We start from the raw sequence: 23,026 nt of genomic DNA, 5'->3' as shown, positions 1-23,026 counted from the left end.
GGCTGTCTCTCCAACAAAATTGCAAACATTTTGTTTTGACTTCTGCAGTTTATTTATTATACCCAAGTAGCAACAGAGTCAATTTTTGTGACAAAACACCAAACAAAGACTTGAGAAAGCTTTGAGGAGGAGGAAGAGGGATGAGTTAGGGAGAACACTTCATGCGCTTTTACAAGTTTCACAATCCAGCTTTCCAAGGCCAGCTTTTCTTTGGGAACAATCTGGGAGCAGCTTCCCATGCTGAAGCAAGGTCAGCTTTGTCCCTCCCTGCCTCCCACCTGGACCACCAAGGCACTGCCTCATTCCTGACCTTCAGCAGTGGAAGGTTCTTTGGTGGGCTGAAGAAAAGACAGAAGTCTGGAAAACCAAATGCTAACATAGAGATAACAAGGAGGAGGAAAAATTTCTGCATGTTTTACACTGTAGCCTATTGTCCAAAGTTTTTAATGATAAATGCTGTTATAGGAAGGCTAAAAGTCAAAAGCAATCCACAAAGCCTTCCCAAAATTTCTTTCAGGCGCCCTTCCAACTTTTGTGCATTTGCTCTCGCTATCCTCTTCAACATTCCCTCTAAACCTTTGTAGAAAATTCAAAACTAGTAAGCTTGTATATTTAAAGTCCATTGCCTTAAAGGTACAAAGTACAGAAATCTGTTCATAACCACTGAAGGGGTCCTTGATCATTCACATGATTTTATTTGCATTTATCCAGCACAGAAGTAGTTCTGCTTTAGTAATACTCACAAACTCTCTAAAAACCTCAAGCACAAAAGAGCACCTCTCCCTCACCTTCTCTGAACCATATGATCTCTAATTACCTCTTCTGGAATTCTGGACTCATGCAGCTGAAATAAAGCTGAATGAAAGAGCAACAGCACAGTTCTGTTAGGAAGAGCACAGCACTGTCTGGGGAACAGAAGCTCTGATCCTCAGAGGCTCTAACTCACTCCCCAAAGAACAGCTTCCACTGAATTTCCCAAATAGCTGGAGAACAAGCAAGCTGTTACAGGTTCAGAAATTCCCTGGTCATCCAGGGTGCAAATGTGCATGTCCTAGTCCCACAAACAAGCCATCTCCCCTGTTAAACTTCTCTGGAATTTGAGGTTAGCAATAAAACCCAGAGATTTGCATAGCTATAGTACAAATATAAAATGTGGTTTATCTCACCAGGGAAGTTCCATATTCTTTTCAGATTCCCCTGCTCAAGAACACCCCTGACCAATGCTGAACAGGATTGTTTTAGACACAAGAGTTACCCAAGCTGTAAACTGGGAGTGCTTTGCCATCTAACCCTTTGATCAGTTGTGAAGTCTGCGAGAAGAAATACTTGTGCAACTACAGACCCTGGAACAAGAGTTTCTTTGGCCACATGAGCTTCATGAAAGAAAACTAAATACATAAAAATCAAACCTGTACTTGCTTCCTCTTTTCTTATCCTGGGTTAGGGCAAAAGAGGAGGAAGAGTGTCTCTCAGTATCTTAAACATACAAAACAGGAGAGGTTCCCAGGAAAATCTCTAGGCCCACAAAAGTGGTAGTTGTTGTCAACATCCCAGGCTGAGAGTGCAACAGTTCAGGATGATCCCAGTTTCAGATAAATCACTGTTCACAGCTTGCCCTTGTTCTCAGGCCACAGTCCCCAGAGTGAGTCCCAGGAAATGTGCAACCCTCAGCTCAGTGCACCAAGTCCAGAGTCTTTCAGGTGGCCAGGGAGTGATATCTCTCCCTGGTACCCAAAAGCAGAGAGGAAAGCATCCATCATTCCCTGGCTGTGGGGAACTCAGTGGAAGGGAGATCCCTCAGAGCTGGGGGAAGAGTGAACAGAGCAAGCTGAGAGTGCTGGGCCTTTAATGAACTTCAAGTCAAAGCGATAGGCATCTGCTGCTACTGAAATTAGAAGCCCAAAGTATAGATTACCACAAGCATTATCTCACAGCAGGCATCTGCAGAGTCCAGAACTTCTTGAAGAACTGGCAGAATCACTGTGGACAAGAGACATGCAGAATTTCAAGGCAAGTCTGTACAGAACACCCTCAGTCTGACACAGAGGTCACCTAAGTACAAGCTCTGATGTAGGTCCAGTGGCTGGACTCATTTGTTTTCATGGAAGGACACCTCAGGGATGATAAAAAAAAAAATAATCTCGTAAAGCAAAGCCAGAGTGCTAAGGAATTCTGGATTGCTTTCTGACTGCCAGAGAATTTCTGCATGCAGAGCTGAAGAGTTTGAAGCATCCAGCCAATGAAGCATCACCATAAGCACTTTGCTGGGCATACATCCCTTCAAAAGAGATTATCAGGATAAAGTACTCCCTTCTTTCTCCTAAAATATTTGTGAGGTCTTTGGTGTTGAATAGGAACAATTCAGCAGGATCTCAAAACAAAGTAAATCTACATCCAAAAAAAAGCATAAACATGTCTCAAACAAGAGACCTACAGAGTGGAAAGAGGAATCTCTGAATATCACAAGAGAATCACCCCACTTAGTTCTTCTCTTGGCACACAGATAACATTACTCATTTTACAGATGGAGTCATAAGAGACTCCCCAAAAGAGAAATATTTAGATTTTGTTCTTTACATCAACAAAATCTCTCAGCACTCTGGAAGACAAGCATTTTCTAATTTGTAAAACAGGAGTAGCAGCTGTTTGTTTCTTTGGAAAGTTGCTGTTGGCCCATGATGCTTCAATTGCTTTTTGTGTTTTCAAAATAATTGCCCCTCTCAACAAAGCCTTGGAGCAGAGAAGTCTCATCTCCTCTTTGATGAAGTTCCAACTCCCCTGTTCCAGGAGAACAATTCCCTACTCTGAGTATGGAATGAGTATGGACTTGGACTTTTCCAAAACACAATGTTCCATCCATTTAAGACAACTTTGTTTGAGATATCAGAAAAGCATATCCATCATCAGCTGCCATGTTTCCCTTGTCATGGCATTTTCTTCGGAGCATGAAACAACCCATACAGAGAAGAAAAATTCCTGTATTATAGATGCTGACAGTCCCAGGCTCCAACAGTTGTATACAAAGCCCTGCAATCCTCAGGCTGTTCCCAGCTGTGCTCCAGCACAGCCCACCCAAGCCCCAGAGCACCACAGCAGATCCCCACCACTTCAACTGTCCCAGATTGAAGATGTATTCTATTTGCCATCTGTATGGCACTTGTCATCTGTTAAGTGAGCAGTTTTCCTTATCTCTTCCACAATCAATCCTCTCTGAGGGGAGACACCTGCTGATAAGGGGCTATTGAATGTCACTGTATGACTGATAAGAACTGTAACATCCCATTGTGAGATGCTCCACCCAGAGGGAGGAGCCAAGCATTCCTACCTGGATATAATCTTGAGTTCCTGAAACATCAGCACAGCTTTTCCTGCACTGGATTTCCCAGAGGAACAGCTGCCTCTTTCACTGCATCTTTAGAGGAAGACTGAACCCTTTTCTACAGGATCACTGCTCCAACAGAACCACACCTGACACTCCAGGAGGACTGCAGCCATAATTCCCAATTGGACTGATGCCTACACCCTGTCCAGCAGGGTGTCAGGTTGTATTCTGACTCTGTCAGTGTTGTTGTGGTTTACTGCATTGTTTATTTTATCATTTTATTTTCTTCCCTAATAAAGAATTGTTATTCCTGCTCCCATGTTTTTGCTTGAAAGCCCCTTAATTTCAAATTTATAACAATTTGGAGGGAGGGAGCTACATTTTTTCCATTTCAGGGGAAGCTCCTGCCTTCCTAAGCAGTCACCCGTCTTTCCACATCTAGACATTAATACTCTAAAGAGAATCTCCCTCAGTACTGCCAGCTTGCAGGGTGAGTTATCCCAAACAAGTCCAAAGGCAGTACCACCAGACAGGTAGAAATACGATGCTCAGGCATCCAAAACCAGACTGGGGAGTTTTCCTGACCTTTAGGAAGCTCAGAGCAGCCCAGCTCTCAGGAGACATGCACTTCTAAGACCAGGTCCATTCCAGGCAATTGAGAGTCCAAACAGAATAAATATGAAACGGGACAGAGTTTCACCACTACAGCAGGTGGTCCAAAATTTCCACTCTACATTCTGGGGAACAGTGGGGAAGCATGCAGGAACCAGTCAAACTGGAACAAGACAGTTTTAAACAAGTCATGCTACATTAAGCTCAAGCTGTGAAATTTTCATCTTCCAGTGAAACAAGTGGCTCTGCTGTCTCCAGTACAAATCCTACGCGCCGCTTTTCCCGTGGCACAAAGAAATCCAGGACATTCCGTGATGGGCAGTGGGATTTGCAGTGTCTGACCTTACACTACAGCATTTAAACCTCAGCTGAGATGCAGCTTCTCCTTTCTCTGGTTCTGCATTCTCACAAGCCCAAACCCCCCAGGTTATTTCTGACATGGTCAAGGAACTGCAAAGTGACAGATCCTGCACAGCAGTGCTTCCACAGCCTGGCTCCCCGCGGGAAGCCAAGGGGAAGCATACGGGGAAATGAAATGTTCCCCAGTTTCTTGACACCAGCCCTGCTGATCACTGCATCTTCCTCTGCTTTCAAAGGGCACCACATTCAAGTAAAATCTGCTCTAAAATATTGATTTAGAGCAGATGTAGTTTAAAGAGAATTTACAAGGAAAGCATTTTTTGATTTTTTTTTTTATCCTCTGAAGGGAGAGCACGAAAACAAAAAGCAACGTTAAGTCATAAAAAAATAATTGCTGTAGACCTCAGCAATTTTTAATTCCTATTCCTTCACTAAACATCTGGGTTTTGTTAGAAAACACTATAAAATTATTTTCCAAAACCTTTGACATGCATTCTGCTCCACAGGACCCAAAAGCTCAGGAGGGAGGGTTTCAAACTGAGTAAGGGTTGTTATTTATTCAGCCCTACCAGTGAAATTGGTGTAACCATCTTCTTCTGCCTAACCATTCTCTGCTATTTGCAAGGGCGCTGGGGTAGGGAGTTAGCACATTAAAATGATGCTCATTTAATAGAAGAAAAGGACATTACACCAAGGAAACTATTATTCAAGCAGACTCAGTCTGATGAGCCAAGAAAAAGCTGCTTCTGCACAAGCCAGGGCTCTTGAGACACCTATGTGATTAAGTCACTTCAGAACAAATTAGTGCTCCATGAACTGATTAGACCATAAATAAGCCCAACAGGAAAGAAAGAAGCCACTGACAGACACAGCATCCTCCCGACAGCAGCTGAGCTCTACAGCTCTCATTCACAATGAGCACCAAAAAGCTGTCAGTGCCAAAAGGATTTGTGGCTTTTTACTCCCAATTCAAAGTGCGTCAAAGCAGATGCAGTAGCTACAGTAGATAACTAATCACAAGAATCCTATACTTTCATTTTCTCTCGTCACTCAAAGCACAAATTGCAGCTCTCTCCCCGACCTAATAATTATTCGTATGGCTGTGTTTTGTTCTTCTCCAGCAGCAGCAGGAAACTTGATTAGAGCTGCAGGAACCCAGCCAGTGACTAGCCAAGCTGCTGTTGTGATAGCACAAAGCAGAAGCCAACTCGGCAGGTAACTGGACTTGGAAGTCAAGAGAGATCTTCCTCAGTCAGCTTGAAATAGTAATTTCATAGGGGAGAAAATAGGTTGCCTTTATCTACCACAGGTTACCAAAGGAAAACTTTGATCCTAAGAAAGACAGACATAATAAATACCAAGACACATCACCATAAAAAGGTATTAAATGTGAGGTTTTTCAAGTCTTCAGCAGTTCAAAAGGCATTTGGAATCTTTTCTGGAGTCACTATTACACATGCAATCACTTAAGAAAGCCCAACCGTCTCTGGTTAAAAAGGAGTACTTCCAATGCTCAGCAGTTACATTCTCTTGCCCACTGACTCAATACTTTGGAAAAGTCTCAATTACCATCCATGCTGTAATAAAGAAATTCAGTCACATTTCCAGATGAATCCTGGAGTGCTACTGTCAACAATTCCTGCTTCCTAATGCCATACTTCAAGTAGTTCAAATGTACATGAAGCCCCTTCTTCATTTCTCTAAACTTCACGCCCATGGAAATAATTCTGAAGCACCAAAAGCTAACAGAGAAATCCAAATGCTTGCAGAGCCAAAGTCATGGGGAATTCCAAGATCAGAGTTCCCAGTAACACCAGTGAGCTCAGTGCTAATGCCAGCTGCCAGCACCCCTCTCATATGAGACTGGGGCAGTTCTCTGCCACTGCTCCACAAAAAGAATCCCAACTAACAACATCCAGCAAGAAGCCAGGGATGGTCATGAAAAGCAATGAGGAGTGAAGATTCACCTGTGCTTGTACAGGGAAAAGTGTTAACCTGGAAAGCCTTCATTCAAGAGACTGGATGTGGACTGGAACAGGACCATCCACTCTTTGCAGGATTTGGGATCATATAGTTGTATTTCCACAGCATACTACTGACCTGTTTAAGATCTGTAAGAAAATATACTGTCCTCAAATATTATTCCAAATGTTATGGTACTAAGCCAGTTTCATATTATTCCAAATATTATGGTATTAAGGCAGTTTCATTTTCAGTCAGACGCCTCTTTCCCTGTCAGACACAAATGTCCCCAACTAAAAAAAAAAATGCTGCAAACTCTCAAAATGCAAGAAACTCTTATGAAGGCCTCCCCTATTCCTCCCAAAACCCAGAGAAATCCAGTTCAGCATCCCATCATTTCCAGGTGACTATTCTAAAGACAACCTTTTATCCCACTCTCACCTGAAGTTCAGCACTTACTGGAAAATTTCTGCCCAAGTAAACCCTGTAATCATTGCAGACACCAGCAGACACTGAAGTTTCACAGCATTAAATATTGTCCATGAAAACAACAGTTAACACAACTCAACTACATGAAATAAACATTACAACTGACTTGACTTTGTTAAACAGCTCCAAAAGCTTGAAAATAAAAACCACCAACCCTATGATGAGCCAACAGCAAATTTACACCTGTGAGTTTGGTAGTCAGAGGAAGGTTTTCACAAATTCTGTTACTGTGACTGATAAACCTTCCTCTTCATCATGAGACCCAGGTCAAGAGGCAAGGAATGGCCTCCCCTGTAATGGGATGATTTTGAAAAAAACTCTAATTCAGCAAAGTGGATTATTAAAATCTTGATAAAGATCCTTACTCAGTTAATGAAGACTCACAGTCCCCTATTCCCCAAACCTCTATCCCAGACATATCCACACAGACAAGCTTAGGACAGCAGAAGAGTTTTAAGCTCTTTCTTACAGTAAAACCAATTCTGACAATGCTGGAAAAAAATCAAACAGGGGACACCACAAAATGTACTGAATGGTGCCTAAGCACAGAGTTAATAAAATGGGTTTTAAAGTCCAGTGCATAATGTTGAAGAGATTCCTCTGTATTTTAACAATGACAGCAACTCTGAAAAAACTTGAGACTTACTACCCTATGCACTGCTTTCCCCCTAAATATACCCATATACCCTCAGAAGGCCAAATATTTCTGAATTTTCTTCAGCACCTCAGAAGGCAAAGTGGCAAAAAACAAGCGCTCAGTGGAAGAAAACAAACAAAAGGCAGTGATTCATATGTAATTAGCTCAGCTAAATTTACTACTGAAGCCATTGCTACTCCAGCTGTCCTTGACACCTGCACAGCAGGGACAATGGAACATGACAAGCATCCTCTTTCCATCTATTGCAGTGTTCAGGCTGACACACGAACTTAAAATTGGCGACAGCTACAGTTCTTGAGCTGCTGCATTAATGCAATCAGCACAAAACCAGCCGTGCACCTTATTCAAGCCTCTGTTTGTCAGAGACAAAACCAACGAAGGCAGTCAGGGCTTCTCCCTCCTCTGCAAAATCCACCACCCAAAAAGCATCAGTGCTCTACACTTGCCTTTTTACCCACAGATTCAGTTTACAGTGACAGACAAGCAGAACAAAACAAAAAATTGGTACCTGAAAAGTTAAAATGAAATGTAAAGGGAGGAAACTCTTCTAACATCCTATGCAGCACAAGTCTCTGCTGGTTTATCTTTCTTAAATACAAGACTGAAAGACTGAGAGCACAACTAAACTTTTGAGGTCAAGTTGCCCATTATTTTCTAAGAATTAAGCTGTTCACTCTTTATTAGCCTAGGTTTCTTCAGGCATTTACACAAGTTACATATAGAAACAATTCTCAGTAAAACAATCCAGGCTCTGGTGCCTAAGTTGTGAGACAAGCTGATGACAGCATCTTTAAAATGTTAAGTGTCCTTTCTGTGCATGGAAGAGCACTCACTGAGAGCCACTGCACCACTGTTCTGGCACACATCCACCAGCCCTGCCCCAGACAGCAGCACAAGTACACAAAAGCTCTTTTCTAAGGGTTCAGAGAAAGTGCAAAATACATTCAACTTGACACATCTACCCGAGTCCAAATGCTCAGAGGAAAGGCTTTAATGTCCCAGATCCCTCTGCTATCTTTATAAGGGCACTAATTTGTACAGCACACATATTTTATCTGTACTACAATAACACCACAGATGAACATTAACCAGATTCCTTGTGGTGTCTGCCAGGTGTTTAAATATTTTGCAACTCAAATGCTGAAATACTATCTGCAGTCCAAATGCTTAAGATCATCCAGTGAGAACATATGTATATTTTCATCCACTATGTAAAACACTTTTTTTCCCCCATTTGTTATATTTTAAGCAACAAACTAGAATTACCAACATATACTACAGCTCTATTCTGAAGGTTGATTTCATCAGGAAGATTTAACTCACAAAAGCTTTCATTTTGATAACAAGAAAACTGTAAAATATTTCCTGTAACTTTTAATCCAAAAGACTCCACATTTCTCAGCAGCAGGCAAGCTCTATACTATGTTCAAAGAGAACAAGCTCTGACATTGTGTATTTTGACAAGTTTAGGCATATATTGTGTATTAGAAAATAAAACAATGCCATACTATGTATTAAACAACATCCTTCTCTTGGTTCAAGTCAGACAACACATTTCTGAGCACAGTGGAAGTTCTCACTGAAATATCCCAAGAGATACTTCAGTGAAGTACATTTCCCTCTTGTATGAGTCCACCACTTAACTCCTCCTCCTCCAGTTTGCCATAAACTCTACTCTCATTTCTTGCTTTAAGAAAAAGGCTTTGAGAAGAGAGACAGGAAGAGCATTTACAGCCTGAAATACATTCCACCACCAGAATTCTAACCTGGACAGTTCTATACATTAATATGTTACTATGTTAATATGTTAACCTTGCTGCTTTTCCTCCTTCACCCACGCTAAACTTCAAGTAAAAATTTGTACAGTTTCATTATTAGGAAGAAAAATGAAAGGCCTAAAGGGATCAGAACATTTTTTACAGCACGTCAGTTATCTTCCTGAAGAGGAAGGATCACTCCAGTGAGAAAGAAACTAAACTACTTTTTGTGTTTTTATCCCACGTACTCTATGGCTCAGAACAGTCAGCACTGACAGCCAGATTTCTGAACAGGGGCAGGAAGGTCAGATTATCTCATACCTGAGCTTACAGCCTATTTTAAACAGGTAACTGGATTAAAGCTATATACCCCAGAAAGCAAATCCACTGCAGCCTCTTCATTAAACCAAAGCATCCTACAAGCACAGAATAAACTGGCAGCAAGGTAAATCAGCAGCAATACCCAAGCTGCTCTCCACTCAGGATCATCAAAAACCAGGATTTGCCATATGTGTCACATACCTTTGATGTCTGAGGAGTAGAGATGACATGGACAGTGCTGGGTTTAACTCCACTTGCTTTAGATCGTTTATAAAGGGCAAATCTGCTTTTCCTGCGCCCCTTGTCACCATTTGGAAGGGATCCATTGTACCTGGAAATAAGGGGGAAAAGTTTAGCATAGAACACCACCAGTTTGGAAAGCAGCAAAGGAGAGAGAGGTAATTTGGCCACAATATTCTGGTATCCTCAAATGCATGGGGCAAAATAAAAAAAATTAACAGTCAGGCTAAGTTTTGCTTCCTGAATTGAGCATTCAAACATTCTTTACCTATCAATGGTTGAAATTTTATTCTCATTTAAAAGGAATTGACTACAAATGAAACAGCCAGTTTTTCAGCCACAGAAACACTTCTTCACCTCTAGAATCAAAGGAATTTAAAAGAACAAACTCTACATCTTCACTTTAATTTCAGAATGTGAGGAGTGCTAAAATGTTTTATTACCTTACCACCTATCTGCCCACACCTCAAGCAGGACTGGAGGAAGAACAGGGGCAACAGGAAAATCAAAGTCATTTAGGAGCAAGTAAAACTGAGAAAGGAATTCTACGCACACAGAATGCTTTTCTAGTTGCGTCTCCCCCATTTTTTACAGAACTTTAATCCTAAAGGCTTCATCTATTAATTACTAAGAGGATGCAAGTGTTTTTAATTTATGTGGCTATCTGAAGACTCACTAATGATTTTCTTTATCAGGTGTAACACAGGAGCCCTCGACAGTTCTTTCATCTCTCCCTGAGGACACAGACCCAATGGATTAATTATCCAGAGAAGTCTGAAGCCTCAAGGGGACAGAGCTCCTTCCCCAGGGAAGGGATCAACTGGAAATTTCTTCGCAGTGCATGAGCATGGAATTCACAGTCACCTCACCCCCAAGATTTGGGTCAGATAAAAGCTTTTTACCACCATTCCTGCCAACTCTCAGCTGGAAGAGCTTTCAGGGTTTTACTGAATCTTCCATGCCTGATCCTCAGAGATTTCAGACTTTTACCCAAGAAACTACAGATGTTACTCCACTGATAAATCTCTTCTGTCTTACTGGTGAGATCTGTTCTACACTGATCTCATGTATCCCTCTCCTCCAGTCTTTATGATTACAGGTTAACACAGCAGGCAGAAAAAGAATATGAAAAGGAAAGAGGCAGCAATGCAGTAACACAGAATATATTTTTTTTTTATCATTATATCCTGTATATGTAACTATTTGTGTGACAGGAAAATGCACTTGGAGAGCCTCCTACCCTTCTAGGAATCCCAAAGGCAAGACTGCTGCACAAGCAGGACTAGATTTAAGATAAAAATTATCTCAAATCTCACTGCTCTAGAACTTAAAACCCAGACATTTAAAAAATGCATGTTTAATACATGATGCTAAAGCCACATAGAAAGTTGAGAGACTTCCAGCTGAACTTGTCCTCTCACTCCCATTTTCACAGGGAAAACTACTGAGTCTTTCTGGAGCATTAAAGGAGATTCCCTAACACAGCACAAAACCAACAGGAATAAATCACTATTATTTCATGCCAGGCCTACTTGCACCTTGGAAATTTGCTATTAACTCTACTCCAGAGAAGTGCAGCCTGTGGATCCTCATCACAAGAGGCCAATCTCTAGAAAGAGACATCAAAATGTTCCACAAGCAGCTTACATACCAGCACTTCAAACAGGAGTTATTTGATTCTCCACTTTAATTTCCCTGGGTATATGCACATGCTTTCTTTCAAAGACACTATTATCAGGGATATGCCAGCAAGCTTTAACTTGCTGAAGACAACATTCTTTCTACAAGTATTTTTATCTGGAAACCTAAAAAAGTAACAATTCCCTCAAAAATAGGGAATATAATATATATTATAATCAGATATATAACATATAAAATTATATATAATGATATAATATGTTAATATATAGTACTATATATTAACATATTATAGGTTAATATATAGTACTATATATTAACATTGCTAGCTTTAAATTCTGTAATTATTGATTTTTCCTTATACTTGTGTAACTGCTAAATAGTTCTGAATTAAAGTACTTCTATTGGAAGTTAAAACCAGGCAAGTAGGGCTTTCTTGTCTGGGGGGTTTTTTCCCTCATTTTCAGAACACAATTTTAACTGGGGCAGTCCACTCCATTTCAGGTCTCTGTGGAGTTTAATTACTTTTAAAATACATAAATAAAGAAGCTCAAGGTTAAAAGATCTCTTGGAGTATTCAAACACAAGCAAAGTGAACGCTGAACTCATTCATCCTGATTAGCACTGATAAATTCTCATGATGGTTCTCCTTGTGCCCACATTTCTACATTTCATTTCCACAAAGGGCAGGAGGAACTGAGTGGTAATTTTATGATTTGCTAAGCTTCAATTATAGACCTTCAAGTCTGATTTTGATCCAACAATGGTAGAAAGAGCTAGGACAATTCCTAGGGACACACACATGTTTTAGAAGGGGAAAAAAAATGAGGGTGGAATGAGATGGAATCATGTAAGGAGAAGGGACAAGACTAGAGGACACAAATTCCCCATCACCAAACACTTCTTCTCACAAAGTCACTCCACAAGGAGCCATTTCCTTTCTCCTCTGCACTCCTCCAAAAGCTCCAGGACCAGCTTAGGGACCAGCACCTGAGCACACAGCTTTTTGCTTCTCTCAGTACCACCAAAAGAACCTGCAGCTGGAATTCTCCACCCACCAAAAAGCCTGGAACAAATATTGTTTCCAACTAATAAACAAGCTAGGAAAAAAATCAATGTCACAGCAACAAAACAATAATTTCTGAGAGCATCCCTGTCCCCACACAGATCTGTGGGGCACTTTGGAAGTTCTCCAGATGTTCATCAGACCACCACACGTGGAAGGAGCAGTCCTGTATTTTTCCAAATGCTTCTCAGGGACAGCAGTACTGGGACAAGCTGCATCATGAAACCTCCTGGGATAATTATCTCAGTTGATAGCACTATTCCTTGCAAATAAGGGAGTGGTGCTGGCATGGGCTAGGGGCACCATAATTACCAAAGCCAGTTTCCTACAGATTTACATCAAACACTTGAAGAGTTTGGTATACACTGAGCTGCAAACTCCAATTAAGCTTTTCCCATGGCTGGGATGTGTAATGAAAGCTTCTTCTCTGCCTGGATTCAGGGCTGTCTGGAGAGCAAGACCACACATGCTCTCTCCCACAGTCCACTGTGCAAGTTCCTACTTTCTACAAGTCTTGTACTACTTGTACTACTACAAGGACTTGTCTACTTCAGAGATCAGCAACAAGCTTTGAACTATTTGTCAGAAGGCTTGTTACACAAGCTTTTTTGGTTTATGTTTATTTTGGTTTTGTTTAAAAAAAAACAAATCCAGCCTAGACAGTGGTAAAGAGTAAATCTTGGTACAGCAGCTCTAAATCTTGACCTGCACCTCAGTAAATGTCACTTCAACTCAAGGAAGGCACCCTTAGAATTAAAGTATGTACTAGTTGACATTGAAGGTGCTGCATGTAGCTGATTTCTTTTGCAATGCTATCAAAATGCAAGCATCTTAAACTTACATACTTCTGCATACCTATGCAAACTACCTCCCTAAAGACTAAAACTGAACAACTCCTGATTTTCACTGGTAGCATTTCCCCCAGACAAAAAAAGAGAAATTTAACTTGGCTTTTCTTGTCTGTTACTAACAGATATACAGCACACCTCATCATTTTTGGATGGAAACCATCCCAAATGACAGATTTGGCTATAAACAGATGAGATGCTGCAGTTTGGTTGTTTCCATAGTTTTAGTGAGTCAAACAGCACATCTTTGCTCACTAAACAATAAAGCTGCAGAAGCAAAATCAGACTAAATGTTCCCTTGTAAGTACATTCTGATCCCATATTTGGTAGAATCCTGTAGACATACTCTGCACATAGCAAAATTCAGGTTGTGCTTACACTGTATTTTCACTTCCCTGAACCAGTGTGGTCCCACACCACTGCCAAAAGCAGCAGTCTCCCTTTCATTTATTAATTCGTTCCCACTGCTTCTCTCCTTGGTTCACATGAAGGGGAAACAAAACTAGATTTATGTTTTAAGTTCAGTTTTAAAACCACATTCCTTACTCTCCAGCCCACTGCAAAGCCACAGAAGCACTTGTATCAGCAACATAGAAAACAGCAGGGAGAAGGAGAGATTCCCTTGGAAGCACTGCAGTCCTACAGCTATCATGACATCCACCACATATGAAGGCTAAAGATACATTATTCACCTTTGCATCACCCAGTCCCAGAGCTTTTCACAGCTCCACACTCAAGTCCTGACTAACAGGAAAATTCTCCTGCTGCTGAAGTATCCAGCACTCCCTCCCTTGAACACACATTAAAAAAGTCACAAGTTTATAGCAAAATACAAACAGAAAGCTTCAACATACACAAAGCTGACAACAAAATAAGTGTATTTGTGTCTCCCTTTATATAATATCACTGCCAGTACTTCAGTCTTTACGCCCTCTTTCCTTGTATCAGCCTCAACAACTCATTTTGTGTCTAGTAATATTTCAGCAAAAGAATGGCTAACAATTTCCTCTTTTTTAAAAAATGGCAAGAATTATTCCAAACACATTTTTCTGCATCACAGCTTCAGAAAACAAGCAGTTGCTGTCTGCCAGTTATCTGAGAATTTCAGTGAAACAGAACAGTGGAGTTATTCTCAAACTTAATCTCACGGGGAAGAGCTGCCAAACAGCAAAAGCAAAGCTAAGGAGTACTTCTGTACCAACTCCAGGGATACTCCTGGTTCACTTCCTCCTCTGAACTGTGTTCTCTGGTGCTCTATCAGTGTCACAGGTATTAACTCAATATGAATTTAGGTCTCAGCTTGTCTCCAGTTGACTGCATGCCCCAATGTCTGTTCCAGAAGCAGCTCCACCACCAGAGCTTTGCTAATCCCATTCCTGTCGGGGAATCCTGGCAGTGAACACACGGCTGCTCCTCGAACACTCAGGGCTTCACAAATCTCTGCAACAGATTGCAAGGATCACCTTTAATGCTGAGGTTTCTTGGAGGCTGGAAGGAGGATACTGTTTTATTTATATTGTTTTATCCTTGCTGCCCTCAACCCCAGGCACTGAACAAGACTTGACTGACCAGAAGGTTCCCTTTCCCCACTGCACCTTTGGAAAAATGTACAGCTGCTTTCTGACCACAGAGTGACAAAAAACAGAGCTGGCAGAGTCACCTGCTCCATCCCCAACCCAAAGGCTTGATCCAGTCCATCCATGACACCTCTGGAAGATCCAGGCCTCCCCACTGTGTTTCAATATCTTTAGAGTTAAAACTTTCCCATGCACACAGCAAGGGAGATCCAGGTCAAGCAAGTCTCCTGCACTTCCTGCCAAAGCCACCAAAGAGCTTAAACAACCTGTTCTCTCTTCCTTCCCACAGCAGGCTCACCTGCTAGAAAATTCATTCCCATCAGATTCTGCTTTCTTTCTGAAGGAAAATGCTTTAAGTCGTTACAAACACAAAACTAAAGTAGCATTAAGTAGAAAGGCTACAGCAATAAGCAACTCCTAGCATAACCAAAGGGCTTCCATCCTTTGATTAACAAAAAGCCACTGATCCAAGACCTTTGGTTTATGTAACCTGGGAGGGAGTCCTGAGTGAAAGACAGTCCCACCTCAGACTCTGCTGGCTAAGACATCTCCATAGGCATAAATGCTTCCTAATCACTACCAGTCGTACAGCTTAACAAAGCCAGTCTTCCTGCAGAGCAAGAAAATCCAAACCAACAAGTTCCAAAGTCCCAAATAATCTCATCTCTTCACCCAATTAAAAGCAATGTTTTGGCATCTGTGAACTTGATTATCCATAAGAAAGCTACGTTGGAGTTATTAATTTTGGCTATAATCAGTTTGAGGGAGGTTTTTTCTTCTTCTGAGACAAGTGTTTGTTCTTACAACTTGCATTTGTAAAGTCATTTTACTATCATAAAACACTTCAGGAAGCATTCCCTTCTCCAGCACTTTTGGAACACTCAGGACAGTGATCAGCCCTGTGTGCTCACAAGCCTTCTCCTCCCCAACACCAAATTTTAGTACTCCTTGCTTTGTTTACTGCTCACTGTACTGTCCTCCAGCCTTCACAGAGGCTGCAGTGATTCAGTGAAATGCAGCTTTGCCCAATCTGTGCCATGACCCCAGATTTTTCAGAGAAAAGGCTGATTTGCATCACTGGCTCAGGATTAGGAATTACTTTTAATTACTTTTTTTAGCTACCTTTCAAAAGTTGCTCCCACCATCAGGAACCCAGCAGCGAGCTGGCCCCAAAGCCTCACATTACACTCACAGAACTTTTATGTTCACATCCACCCAGCCAGCCCCATGGATTAGCTGAGCACACAGTAAAAGGTTAGGTACACCACAAAAAAAAAAAAAAAAAAGCTTTCAGAGGCACCTACTGCAGATCAGATAAGCTGCACCTACTTTACTCCTTCACAGGGTATATATACAAATTAAGTAGAACTTTATCTACTGGAACACCACAAGAAGTCATATGTGCAGTAGCTCAGGTTCTCCAGGGTGACCTTAATTATTCCCTGGTGTTCTGGAGCAGAACTGGTCATTCTTTTGGTTTAGGGAAGGGGAAAAGCTATTCCTGGTTGCTGTGGCCTCCTCCTGTTTCCCCCACCTCCACCCACCAAGAGATGAAAGAATCTGGTACCCTACAGATCAGGTTAACTCATTATTTTAATTATTCCACTCCACACATTCCCTTCCAGCACCAGCAGGACTACGCTGCTATTACAACAGTTGTAACATATGAGTAATAAAACAATCAAGTTTGGTTCAGGAGAATATTTATAGAAAATACAGCTGACTAATGCTCATGCATGTTTAGTTTACGTAATACAGGCACTTCAAGAAAAACCCACCTGATCTGTATTAACTTCACTCTATCCAGAAAGTTAAAGGATGCTCTTGGCTTGCAAATACCAAATGGATTGTGTAAGAACTGCTTTTAAACAGCTTTATTTACACCACACATCCAGCTGCCTCCAAGATTCCCAAAATTTCTGGCTATTTTGATACTCTTCTCCTCACTGAGGTGTAAAGGAAGAAATTATGAAGTAAAATAATACAGAGGCAACCAGTCCTCAAACAGTCAGTGCTTTATTACTGCAGCTACCTGGCACAGAAAACCAGGGAGATCCACTCAGGAATACACAAGAGCTGGTGTTTCTCCTGGGCTGGGAGAAACTTTCTGCACAAACTTCTTCCTACACTCGTTGATTTTTCTTAGCAAGTGGCTTGTTACTTGTCCCAGATTATTTTTCTGGAAAATAATTTGTTATTTCTGTTTTTGTGAAATCAAAGACAGCTCTGTAAGTAGCACAAGAGTTTGATTAAAAGCTGACACTCTGGAAGAACCCAAGGAACATGCTGATGCAGGCTGCTAGAGCATCAGGATACGCTTCAATTAAAGCAGTCAAATAACTTGACAGTTCCAAACAACTGAATAGATAAAAACTCTCTAGGCAGTGATGACTTGAGTCTCACAACATGAAACACAGATAACCATGATATGGTCATGGAAAAAGAAAGGTAGCAACTTTAACAGGAAAAAAACCCCTCCATATTCAAGGCATTATTATACAATTCCAATAGAAGTAATATGCCAGCAGAGCATTAGAATGCAAGATGTTTCCCTTTCAAAAAGCAAAGGGGGTAAGGGGTAAAGAAACCTCTTCTTTCACATAATGATTTCCTTAACAATCCTTATTTTCAACATTTTACTGCTCCCCCCAGCATTCATTTAACAAGGAGGCAATTTTATTGAGTGCTTTAAGCCCATCTCCAAAGCTGCCAGCTAAAACCCTTCACCACTGCATAAAACCAGCAAAAAAACAGGATATAAACTAATCAGGTTCATTTCAAAGCATGCTTTTTATTCCAGCTAAAAAAAGGAGCACAAGAGGTGGGCAAAGCAGCATGTTTAGAGAATCCTCTTTCCAACCCTAAACCTCTCACAGCACAGAGGAAATGCTGCTCATCTGAGAAGGATCCATCATCTACCAAATGCCACCAGAATTGTTGGATATGGAGTTCGGTTAAATAAACACAGATACAGCAAAAAGCAAGACCTGACTTTCACTGCATTCAAAACAAGTCAGAAAAACACAAAATCAATCCCTTTCAAAGCAAAGTACTACACACAGCTGGGTTTTGGGGCACAGGAGGAAAGAAAGGAAAGAGAATCCTGTTGATCCAAACCACCAGAGGCTTAAGAACCACACAGCTTTGTTTGGAAACTATTTACAATCTGTCTTTAAATATGACATCAAGAAAAAGCTGCAAGTTTCAGAACTGAGACAAATTAGACATCATAGCATGCAAGAGGTTGAGAGACCTCAAAACCCACCTGCCCTGACATTCTGAACATTCTCCCAACCTATTTGTACTTCCCACATGCTCCAAGGTGCAAAACCAAACTGCTCAAGTTTTAGCCTGAGGAATGAACAGTAATAACACCGTGTTACAGCTGAAACTGCACTACATTAAACATTATGGAGAAACTACATTGCACTCAAAGGACTATCTGAGCCATTGAAAATAAAAGCACAGTCCCAACAGTTCCTTCCTAAGAAATCAAGTGCTTTCCCTAAAACCCTATCAAGGACTATTTAATAGTTCACATTTTCATAAGAAAAGGTGATAGCTTTCTTCTAACTTCAGTTCACCTCCAAATGTAAGCAGTGGCAATGTCATTTTTATGATTTCACAGACAGTGCAAGAAGTTCCAGGATGTCTGCTACAGCTTTTTCAAACACTCAAGCATGGCAAGAATCTTCCTAGGCTGGTTTCAGTACCATTTAGCACAGAGGAACAGAGAAAATCTGCATCCATTTTCTGAATATAGGTGATGTCACCAGAAGTGCACTGAATAGAAAGTGAGGCACTCAATTATTGCATCCTGAACTGCAACATCCAACTCTTAATTCCATCAATTTTAACATTCCTTTTAGTTTTCCAGGGGAAAAGACACCCTTACAAATGCACAGCTCCCAATTCAACCTAAAATTCTGAATAGAATCCCAAATATTTGCCTCAGAAACAGAAAGAATTGGGTTTCTTTCTTTGTAGCACTTGCAAGCATTGCTCCCTCTGAACACAGCAGCTTTCTTAATATCACTGAATCTGCATTATATCAACTGCTCCATGGCACAAGCTGTCAAAGGGAAGATAATCTACTGCACTGCCTGCTCCTAGCATGATTAGAGTGGGTAAAGGAAAGAGAAAAAGCAAAGAATTACCTTTCTGCCTGTTCTTGCTTAGAAGGTGTGTTATGTACCCTAAAATTCACACAGAATAAATTATTCTTCATACCCTGCCTGAAAGAACTACCTGAAACCTACTGGTACAGAGGCATCACAGCACTGCTGTAACTGTGGGGTTTTTTTTAAAAGTCTTAATAAACCAGAAATTAGCAGTGCAGCAGTGCAGAGAGCTAGACTTTAATATATCTTCTTCTGGCTTAAAACACACTGACAGCTTACTAATTCACAGCAACCTTGGGTGTTTGCTTTTATCATAATCTATAACAAAGTTAATCAGACATCTCTAGCCAGGAAAAGATTTCTGCAAAGCCATTAGATGTTTACTGCTGATCAGCAGAATGAATTCTGATCTATGTACCTTCATGACAGTAAAATCTTTCCGTTTCACACTTTCACCAACAGAATTTGGAGATTTTGCTTTCCTTACGAGGGCTTCCCAAAATGCTACATAAAATAAACACTGACCTTTCACAGGCCTCAGAAAGCACCACTTACTAAGAATGAATCAAAGCAACAGAAGTGATGAATTCCTAATGTTTTTTTCATGTCCAAATGCTCAGAGATTCTGATCTCTGAAGAAACTCACTACAGAGCTTTGTGTAGCAGTGCCTGGACAGGAGATCTTGCACTGCTGTGCTCTGCAGATGGGAAGGAAACTCCTCCTCACTGAAGCACCAAGAGATTTTTATGCAAGACAACCACACAAGATTGTGTTCATACACAGTCCAAGCTCTGCAACTCTGCAGCCACACTGAAGGCTCTACAGCAGAGATGTTTCCTAGAGCAAAACTCTCTCTCAGCTCCTTTGCAGGACTATTCCAGCCTGACTACTTCTGGTTACACTCTGCAAGCTGAACTTTCATTCCAACAGATATTAAGTAATGTGCACAAGTGGCACAATGGTTTGTAGAAGAGAAAATAAGTTTAAAACCACAGATAGTTCTCCCTCAAATTATTTCCTTTGGAAATCCAGCTCTTTTTCTCTGCCAACACCCACAAAGACAGACAGCATACTATTACTATTTTTGTTCACCAACTTTCAAGAAAACAAGCCACCCCATATGTTTCTCTCTATTTCTCTAGACTCCTTTGATTTTAAAGGCAAGGACACCCTATGGGGCAAACCAGACCAAGAAAACAGAGGATTTGTTTAAAGCAATGTTTCCCCAAATACAGGTCATAATATCAAACAGCAGTACAGGACTCAGAAGTAGCTTTTGCAAGCCAAATGGAAATTCAGCTGTGGAAATAAAGCTCATGAGCCCAAGACTGAAATTGGAAGTGCATTGCCCAGCAAAGCATGACTGCAGGAGCTAGTTCAGAGACACAGAAATCAAGTAATTGATTACAGCTGCCTGGCTCCAGAGATTCCCTGTTGCCCTCAAGTTTTTATACCTGACATCACTCTCCATAAGGGCACCTTGGCCATGCTGCACTGTTTCCAGCTGAAGAGGGGAGTGGTACAATGCTGAAAAGCTTTGCAGCCACTGCAGCACATGAGGATGTGAAAGACTCAGATTATGTCTGTACTATCTTGTTTTTATGTGGGTTGTGCAGATACCAAATTCTTTGCTGTCCTCCCTTGCCCAGCTAAAGGTGCTGCATGTGCATTTCAGAACATAAAGCACACATGCCCTTGCTACTCTGTCAATTCTTTGGCATTATACACATAAGAATGTCTCTAAGGGTCTCTCACAACTCTTTTCCTTTTCTCCTACAGTCCTATCAAAAAAGAGCATTTGCAGAAATCTCTCACACTGCACCACCTTGAGGGGAAGCAGAAAATAAAAATGATATCCAGAAATACTCACACCCCATCAGTTTGTTTCAGTATCTTTGTAAAACTCAGAAGATCTGTAAAATCTCCTAGAACTGCCCATTAGAAAGGAACAAGCCTGAAATCTACTGGAGAGACATTCAGGTCTGGACAAATCCCAAATTTTTCCTTTTAGAGTTTCAGCCAAGCACAAAAATCCTCCACTAGGCTATTTTACAACCACTAGGAAAAGAAGACTTTCCACATCCAGAAAATTTACATGTTTGAGTAACACAGAATACTATTCTTAGCTCTGAACTGAGCTCATCCATAAGGCAAAATAGGAGGCTGCTAAACAACATGAGACATTGTTGACAATTCTCAAAGCAGTTTCAGGTTGTGTTCAAAATTATTCCAAAAAGCTGGTTTTCCAAGAAAAGACAACACTCAAGTGATTGTCTTCTCCACCCAAACCTCTCCTACACCCAGCCCTCAGTTACAGCAGAACATTTGTGTCCATTCCCACTCACTCAAACTCGACATCCCAACACTGTTATTACTACTGCAGGCAGCAGAGGTGAAGCACTAGTAGTGACAAGGAGAACAATGAAAAAACAAGGAGTTTCATAAGCCAGGGAACCAGCAAAGCATGATTTCCTCTGGGTACATGTCTTGCAGTTGGATTCCTTCTTTGTCTACTGAGGTGACAGCTCCAACTGAAGCTTTTCCTCTGAGGTGAGAATCAGTCACATGGATTCCCTGATGCCTAACAAGGAGGGGGGTAGGAATCTCATTCATCTTTACAGCTTCTCCTCACCAGAGCTCAAATAGCATCAGGAGGCTGTGGAATAAAATCAGTTCAGTGACATCCTTCATTTCCAGTTACAGACTACAACCTCACCTGTCACTACATCTCTCAGTAAATCACGGCGTATTCACCAGAGGCAGATGGAAAATGACTGGGAGAGGGAGCCCGTGGTGCCAGCAGAGCTGAGGATTCAGTGTCCTGCAAGAAAACTGCCTGGAGAGTGACTGCTTCTCTGCAGATGTGGCATCACCATCCCAAAACTGACACCTTGTTCTGTCCCCAAACCAGATCCTTAAACAGCTTATCCCACCCCAGCAACAGCAGCAGCTCCAGAGTCTACTGATACCTTGTGAAGGCTGGCCTAGAACAGAGACTAGACTAAGTTAGAGAATAAAGTAGGGATTTATTAGGAGGCCTCAATGAAACCCCTTTGGGCAGAACAAGAGCCCAGCCAGGGCTGCACTTCAGGTGAACCCAAAATGGTCACAAAAGGTCACAGGGTTTCACATTTTTATAAGTTCTCTATTTGCATATTGGAGTTCATTGTCCAATTCCAGTTTTAGCCCAGGCAGTCCCATCCTGCTTGTTTTTCTCTCTTCAGCCCACGTTGTTTGTGCTCCTGGGGCTGAGATTTGGATCATTTGTCCTTGGTGCCCAGCTGGAGAAGGAATTGTTTTGTCTCCCTACTCTGTGAAGAGAGCTCACCATCCCCATCCCCTGAGATGAAGCCCAGACCCATACATTTAAGCAGCACAGAATCTGAAACATAGAAAAGCTAAAACCAGAGGCATCACTAGAAGCAGTTATGACCATCAGTGTAACAAACACCTATTCAGAACTTTTCCCAATTTTAAAGATTTGTTTATGCCAAGACAAATTGCCCATCTGAACAGTCATTATCTGGACTTTTGTTCTTCCAAAAAAAACCAATAAATAACAGGAAACTAAAATGTCCTGTCAAACTCTGCTTGCTATACCAGTTTTTTTAAAATTTTGACAACAGCTGCCACACTGCATAGGTCTGTACATCAAATAAACTCAGTCCTTCTCCAAATACAAAGTAAAATCTAGGAAGAGAAGCAGGAAGAAAATGAAATGTGTGTTATTCCTACCCTGACCAGCCTTTAGATATAATAATGACTAAGTAAACAAAACGCTGCTCACAATCACTTACACAAGCTCCACTTAGTTCATGTACAAGTAAGAATGGTGGAGGAGGTAGGAAAACATTCCTTTGTACTCATGGGTACAATAAATGAGTTGTTTTTACAAATGAATACACTTATTTTCTGGATATTAAAGAGCATCATACATTCTTATCTCTCTTAGTTTAACTCAGCTAAATGTTTTGGTCTCTTGACTTAGGCATGACAAACTCATCTTTAATGCATTTCTCAGTCTCTGCACAGCACAAAGCATCCCACTTTTACC

At 41.2% G+C, this 23,026-nt stretch overlaps 1 protein-coding gene across 1 annotated transcript in view; it reads right to left on the bottom strand.

Moving 5' to 3' along the window:
* The window catches only part of PELI2 (pellino E3 ubiquitin protein ligase family member 2), a 66,226-nt gene that overhangs the window by 31,830 nt on the left and 11,370 nt on the right, over nt 1–23,026 (bottom strand). Inside the window, exon 2 of the mRNA XM_021534638.3 lies at nt 9,683–9,812. Coding sequence (XP_021390313.1) covers nt 9,683–9,812 — 130 coding nt within the window. The remainder of the gene's footprint in view (nt 1–9,682; nt 9,813–23,026) is intronic.

This window comes from Lonchura striata, chromosome 6, assembly GCF_046129695.1.
Source record: "Lonchura striata isolate bLonStr1 chromosome 6, bLonStr1.mat, whole genome shotgun sequence".
Classification (NCBI taxonomy): Eukaryota; Metazoa; Chordata; class Aves; order Passeriformes; family Estrildidae; genus Lonchura; species Lonchura striata.
This window is presented reverse-complemented; position numbering and strand designations above follow the sequence as displayed.